Raw genomic sequence first — 7,430 nt, forward strand, 5'->3', positions numbered from 1 at the left:
TGTTCATAAGTGCTGCTTTATGGATTATTTGATTATGGTGGGTGTAGATTTTGTTTGTACTTGCTCATGCTTTGAGAATGGTTTCGCTTTTGACCCCTGTGGTTGGGCACCTCGTCTTAACTGAAGCTTCATTAGCAAGTTACTTCCCCTCCCAAAAAATAAAATTCAGGACAACGATGAAGAATATTCTATGTGTCTGAATTTCATGCTGTGTTTCACTACGCTGGATGAAGAGCGTTTCCTCCTCCTCCTTTTTAGGTACTCTTCCACTTGTCAAGATGGAAAGCTCAGATTCCAGTGATAAAGGAAATATCGATCAATCGGAAGCACAACGGCAGAGTCAGCTGGACCGGTTAGATCGAGAAGAAGCTTTCTATCAGTTTGTAAACAACCTGAGTGAAGAGGACTACAGGCTTATGAGAGATAACAACTTGCTAGGAACACCAGGTAGGTAATGCTCGTGCACGTACTAGAATTTGTTTAGAATTCCTTGTAGGTGATTTGTGTCATTTTCTGTTCTGCTGAAACTGTTTTTCACCTGTTCAGTTCGTGTTTTGCAGTCACGTTCCGTGATAGGAAGTAGCTTCTCGCTAATTAGCGCGGGCTCAAATTTGAGCAGTCCCCTGACTAACGAAGAGGTAGTTAGGGTGATGTGGATTCGTCAGATACAAAAGTCTGGTTTTTACACAACTTGGTGGGAACACCCAGAGCTGACCCAGTTCCAGTAATGGACCCGTAGACATTTCTGATTGAAAAGCAATCTCCCTTAAACATCCGTGTGAGAATTTTGTGCCGGTGAGGTTTAGAGGTTGTAACTAGGATCAGTAGCCTGGGGTGAGATTCTGCATGGGCCTTTTTATGTCGATTTTCAGTTGATTTATTACTTTAAATCGACCCTGTGTAGGGCGATACCTAATTCAAACCGCTTTAAATTTAAAACATGGTTTCGACTAATTCACACCTTTTCTCCTGCTTGTAAAAGTGTTGCCTTAAATATTTTATTCAGGACAAGCAGTTTAATTGCTCTAAGGTGATTAAAATTGCTGATGAGTTGCAGGGGTTGTAGAACTGGAAAGCACATCTGTCTTGAATAGGTCGAAACTTGGATATTTCAGCTTCAAAACTTACTTGGGATGATGGTGCTGAACTGTGTGAACTTCCCCTTAGCGACTTGTTTGGCAGCCTCATTATGGCAGGATTTAATTAGGGGAAAAAAAACAAACCAGAAAAAGCCAAGCAGTGGCATGTACCTTCTTTAGAAGCTTTTGATAATGCTTGCCATACGTATGATTTGGAAATATTTTTGGAAAATTTTGCTTATTTTCTAAGGTGAAATTACTGAAGAAGAGTTGCTGAGAAGGCTACACCAAGTTAAAGAAGGTCCGCCACAGCAAAACAGTGATGAGAATAGAGGTATATACAGTATTTGTGACAACTCTTAACTTTAGCACCCCATACGGACCTTAACTTGAGTGCAGGAGTGGAATAAGTTAAGCCTAGGCAGGTGCAAGGTGAGCTTTGTTTCAAAACTAAGCGAATGTTACATCTGATACCTGCTGCAGAAGTCAGGTTGGGATAGATTTCACTCAGAATGCATCCGTTGTTTGCATCAAGATGAAGTTTTGTTTAGGTTTCTTTATTTTTTTATTTTAATTTTTTTAATTTAAGAATGCCTTCCTGACTGCTCCCTTCTGGGATGCTTTTGGCAATCCTTTTTATTCACCATTCTTCCTTCCGAAGATGCTGTATTGCTTTTGGTATCACCCTTCTGGTAGAGATTGGTGGAGGACACTTGGAGCTTACCTCTGGGGTTCATTCTTCAGTGAAATCGATTTGCTGTAAAGTCATCCTTCAAGTGAAGGGTCGGGACAACCTTAGTTCTCTAGCGGTCGATAGTTCACTTAATTGTTTGGAAAGGAAACTGCAGAATATTGATGTGTTATGACACCTGAAATGTGACTTTCCATTTACTTATGATAAACAACACGTGGGTTTTTCGAGGCTGCAGCCTATCTCGTTCGTATTAGAAAAACGTCCACTCCTGCTCCCTTAAAAGAGCTCCGGTAGTTAAGAATCGTGATGCTACATGTGAAACCACAATAGCCCTCGATAGACAATTAAGCATTTCTAAATTGTCACTTGTCCCACTAAGCAGTCATGTTCTTGGAAAAGATCACCCCAAAATTAGCTCAGTACTCTAATTTTGGTAGTTCCCTGTCTTTTTTCGCAGGTGCGGAGTCCGCGGAGGATGTTTCAAATGGAGATTCTATAATAGACTGGCTTAATTCAGTCCGACAGACTGGAAATACGACACGGAGCGGGCAGCGAGGAAACCAGTCTTGGAGAGCAGTGAGCCGGACTAACCCAAATAGTGGCGACTTCAGATTCAGTTTGGAAATAAACGTCAACCGTAACAATGGGAACACGAATCCAGAAACTGAGAACGAGCCATCTGTAGAGCCTTCTGCTGGGGAGGAGCTGGAAAACAGCCAAAGTGACTCTGAAATTCCGAGGTCTGAATCACCATCCGTAAGGCAGCCTGGATCGGAAAGGAGCACTTCGGAGGAGCTGCCCACCGAGGAAGCTTCCCCTCCTAGAGGGCAGAGGAGAGCGAGGAGTAGGAGTCCGGAACAGCGGAGAACGCGCGCTAGGACTGATAGAAGTAGGTCACCTATTAATCCGGTGAGCGAGGCTCCTCGCAGGTCTCACCACAACACATCATCTCAGACGCTTGACCACTCCTCGGCGAGCGAAGCCGAGGGAAGCTCTAGAACTAGGCAGCACGTGACGTTAAGGCAGCACACGGTGGGGACCGACGTGCCGAGTGAAAACGCAGTTCTGTTTTCAACCCCTGAAACGAGACCCGTCCCTCAAGCAGCCGGTTCTTCCGAAACTAACGGCACCGGCGAGTCCACGACTCCTGGGCAGAGGCCTCCTACCATAGTACTTGATCTTCAGGTGAGAAGAGTTCGTCCGGGCGAATATCGGCAAAGAGACAGCATCGCCAACAGGACGCGGTCCAGGTCCCAGACGCCGAACAACACGGTCACTTACGAAAGCGAACGGGGAGGGTTTAGGCGCACGTTTTCGCGTTCGGAGCGGGCTGGAGTGAGAACTTACGTCAGTACCATCAGGATTCCGATCCGTAGGATCTTAAACACGGGCTTGAGCGAGACCACGTCGGTTGCGATTCAGACGATGCTGAGGCAGATCATGACGGGCTTCGGAGAGCTCAGTTACTTCATGTATAGCGATAGCGACGCAGATCCCAACGGCCCGACTCCGAATCAGAACGTGGATGCTTCGGAGCCGCAGAACGGAGGCGGTGGGACTTCGGGCAACGACAATGCAGATGTTAGCTCAGGGGAGGTGTTCGAAGGTGGCAATGAAGGAGGTTCAACATCTGGCGCCAGGCGGGAAGGTCGGAATACGAGGGGATCGGTCACGTTTGAAGAAAGCGGTTCTCTACCATTCCTTAGCCTAGCACAGTTTTTCCTGCTCAACGAAGATGATGACGACCAACCGCGAGGACTCACCAAAGAACAAATTGACAACCTAGCCATGAGGAATTTCGGTGAGAGCGACGCTCTGAAAACCTGTAGCGTGTGTATCACGGAGTACACGGAAGGCAACAAGCTCCGTAAGTTGCCTTGTTCGCACGAGTATCACGTCCACTGCATCGATCGCTGGTTATCGGAAAATTCCACTTGTCCCATTTGTCGCAGAGCGGTCTTAGCTTCCGGGAACAGAGAGAGCGTTGTCTAAATGAGGTCAGAATTCGTGGCCAAGCAGCTTGTGTGATAGTGATGGGCAAAGAAGTCACGTCCTTTATGGCCACTTTTTGAGTGGTACCTCAATGTATAGTAATGACGTGGAGCGAATCCTCCCTCGTGAAAGCATTTTCTCGGGATTCAAGCTTTTTAAATTGGAAAATTTCTTTAATTAGGGTTTTCACGGATCTAGCCGGTTTGGGTGTGAAATTTCACTTGTCCAAAGACACCTACCCGCTTAAAAAATAATTTTCTTTCTTTCTTTCTTTGTGAAGAGGATTAAGTTCTTTTCTCACCCGCCCAGCCTCTGCCATCCCAGTCCGATAAACATATTGTGCTTACGAGGAGCAATTTGAGAAGCCATCCCAGCTAAGCGTACGTGAGTCGTGGAGGAATTTTTTGCAAGAAATCCAACCATCTGAAAAAAAAAATAAATAAATTAGGAACTCTTAATTGCACACTTAGACCGTAACTTTTGCTTTTCATACTGGGTTAATATTGGACATGTCTGTGTAAATAACACTAACGTTAGCCCTTTCCCCATCACTATGGCACGCTGTTAGGATGAGCTGTTAGCTTAATTGGGATATTTATCTTGTTGTGGAAATATAAGAATTGCCTATGCTTGTTTAAATAAAAAAAAAAGAGGAGAGAAAAAAAAAAAATCTGTTTTAAAATTGTAAAGCTTTTTTTTTTTGTAGAAGCTCAGTACTTTTCCAATGCACTGTTGTACTAATGCATTACGAATTAAAATTGTACCATGCTTAGAAATCAAGAATGCTTTTCATACAGGACCCACCCCACGGAGAGCCAACTAAATCCGAGAGCTGCTTTTGTAACCGTGTACCTGTCCAGAGCGGTGCATATCTGTACTATTTATGTGAACAGCTACTGTAATATAAAAACAGTTGAATTAGGCATCCTAACTGCGTTAAACGAAAGGAAAACAAGGAAATTAAATGTCCTAATTGCAGTAATGCCGCCAAAAAAGCAAAAAAAAAAAACGATAAAAATGAGGAAGTGTTCTGACAGCTGGTTATTTCTTGGTATGGTTGTAGGTAATAATACAAACCAGTATGTACCAGTTCCTTCAGCCAGGTTTATGCCCAGTTTCTCTATCAGCTTTTACTTTGTATTTTTGACGCAACTCTGCGTAACTATTCAGCAGACAAGTACGACGGGTTTGTGTGGGTTTTGGTTGGCTTTTTTTTGTGTTCTTCCCCACCAGCTTCCCCTCTGTTAGTAACCTCTGGGTCTGCTACACCCATGGGTGGCAACCTGGGACTCGAGTGCCGCCGAAAAAATAACTTAAATATGAACTGAAAACCAGATTATCCGAGTGTTAGGTTGAATTTGAAAATGATAATGGATTATGTGTAGCCAGAATAACATTAAAAACCCCAACAGACGTTTTGTGGTCCTGTTGCTCAAATTGAAACGACTTGAATTTACTTTGAGAATTATGTGCGTGTCCTTCGGAAATGGAGAATTGTACCTCGGCTCTCATCAGCGTCGGGGGAAAACATCCTTCACCCTCAATTTACCTGTTCTTTGTTCTCTTCTCTAATTTATTTATTTTTTTCCCCTAGCTTACACGTCTAATAACAGAGAAAGCAATCTTGATTTCAGCTCCGGGGCAGTAGCGTTGAAGGGATATGAACTGCTCTTGCTGGCTCTGTGGGAAATGTTACTTGTTCCTCAGATAACAAAACCAAAGCTGGCCTAGCTCTTTTTTTTCTTTTTTTCTTTTTTTTTTTCCAAATTAAACCACATTTGGGGTGTTTTATAGTGGTGGTTGCATAAACTGTAGTCTGCTCTGAGCCATTTTCAAGTCTCATCAGCTAGTTAAGGATTGCACAGTCCCAGAATTCCAAATTTTTTGTTTCTCTGTCTGTGTTTTGTGCCGTCTGGCTCAGTGGGAGATCCCAACTGGCTGTTGAGCTTATTTTCCTCCTGGTGGGACACACCATTGTGGCAGAGGGAATGCGTGCTTGCTTTTTGAACGGTTTTAAGCTCATATTTTTGATTTATTTCTTTTTTTCCCCCTCCCTTGACATGCGTCACTGTAAAAGTGAAAGCTGGCTATGAAATTCAGGTGCCGGACTCTATGCCCAAAATTTCCTCACCAAAGTAACACTTGGGAATTTGCTTCCACCAGCGTTCACGTAGCAAATACGTGCCACTGGGTGCGGGTTTCCAGTAGCTTTACCAACTTACTGGAGCGTAAAATTAGAGGGGAAAAGAAAATAAAAATACACAAACCCTCTTTCCAGGTTAGATTTTGAAAGTCTGACTTACGTCTCTGAGGACTAATGCTGGTGACCAGAAAGAAAGGAGCCCACTAGTGATACATGTCATTCAACATAGCTTTTTTTTTTTTTTTACCCCCCAAAATATGCTTGATTTTCCAGTTCGTGGTCGTAGAATCGACATTACGGTTTTGTTTTAGCTTAATAGTGGCATGCCTTAACGTTTGATCTTTCTATAACGATGGCAACTACTAATAAAATGTTGGAGGTTTCCCAGGTGGTACCAAGAACAAGTAATTTCAGCTCAGCTCAGGAGCCCTTGAATGTTTTTGGTGGTTTTTTTCTGACGCTGAGCGTGCTCAGGGCGCTGGGGGGGGTTCGTTGTCCAACGTCTGGAAGAGTTGGCAGAAATATAAATTGCTGATAAAGCCGAGTCATCTGCCGTAATTCAGTCTGTTCTTTTGAAGTTAGCTTGGAGTTAGGAAAAAGCCAATATTAACACTTCGGTCGCTAACGAGACAATTGAACAAGGTTCACCGTGAGCCTAATTTACAGATTATGAATCGTTTTTGGAGCGTTTGTATTTGCCGCTTCCCTCGGGTTTCGCTCGCTCAGCGTTAGGGGAGGGGTACAGCCACTTCAGTCGTTCTCGGCGCCACGCTGTGCGTAAAAAAGGGCTGGTTTTGTCTTTTTTTTTCCGCAGAAACGGTGAGGTGGAGGAGGCCGGGCCAGCCCAGCTGCCTGGTTCGCAGTGCCACCCTGTGGGAGCCTCTCACCCGCCTTCGAGCTGGCAGCGCTCGCCCTCTCCTCGCTGGTTCTTTTGCTCCGAAAGCTGCTGCTTTTATTTTATTTTTGAAGGCGGTTCCCTGACGCGAGAGTTACCGCAGTGACTCGGTTTTTTTCAACTCACCTTATCTGCTTCGTTCCTTTCTGAGGGAACCCACAGCGGTTAAACCAGTCGCGAGGCCAAAACCTAGAAGGACGCACAGTTTTGTTTTGGTTTTATTTATTTAGGGGTGTGTTTGGTAGTTTCGCTCGGATCGTGAACCAATACAGTGGGTGCTCGCTTTTTTTTTTAAAAAAAAAAAATAAAAATTAGGGCTTTATTCATTAAAACTGAGTTATTCCTGGGGTTTGTCAGGTTTCCTTTTCACATGCGCTTTTTAAATTTCTTTGAGCGGGTTAGCTTTTTTTTTTTTTTATGGTGAAGAACTTGTAGGCCGTTAATGAATTGCCTCCTTTTGAAAATGATTTGATTAGGGCTAGGTCCTGCGTGCCTGGAAATCACTCGGTAACAAGTCGCAAGGCGTTTGCAGCCCCAGCGATGATGCGATGCGGGAGCTGTAAATTGCCCATTGTGTCCCATCCCAACCCAATGGCTTTCCCACCAAGTTGGCACAATGGCCCCGTA

The 7,430-nt window shown here is 44.3% G+C and overlaps 1 protein-coding gene across 1 annotated transcript; it reads left to right on the forward strand.

Annotated features, from left to right (window-relative positions):
- The first annotated feature begins 266 nt into the window (after positions 1–266).
- On the forward strand, positions 267–3,998 carry RLIM (ring finger protein, LIM domain interacting). Its single transcript, XM_009865551.1, has 3 exons — positions 267–447; positions 1,330–1,413; positions 2,231–3,998. Exons 1-3 carry the CDS (start codon positions 279–281, stop codon positions 3,763–3,765), a joined length of 1,788 nt encoding a protein of 595 aa, XP_009863853.1. The 5' UTR covers positions 267–278; the 3' UTR covers positions 3,766–3,998.
- Positions 3,999–7,430: the final 3,432 nt, after the last annotated feature.

This window comes from Apaloderma vittatum, unplaced genomic scaffold, assembly GCF_000703405.1.
Source record: "Apaloderma vittatum isolate BGI_N311 unplaced genomic scaffold, ASM70340v1 scaffold24662, whole genome shotgun sequence".
Classification (NCBI taxonomy): Eukaryota; Metazoa; Chordata; class Aves; order Trogoniformes; family Trogonidae; genus Apaloderma; species Apaloderma vittatum.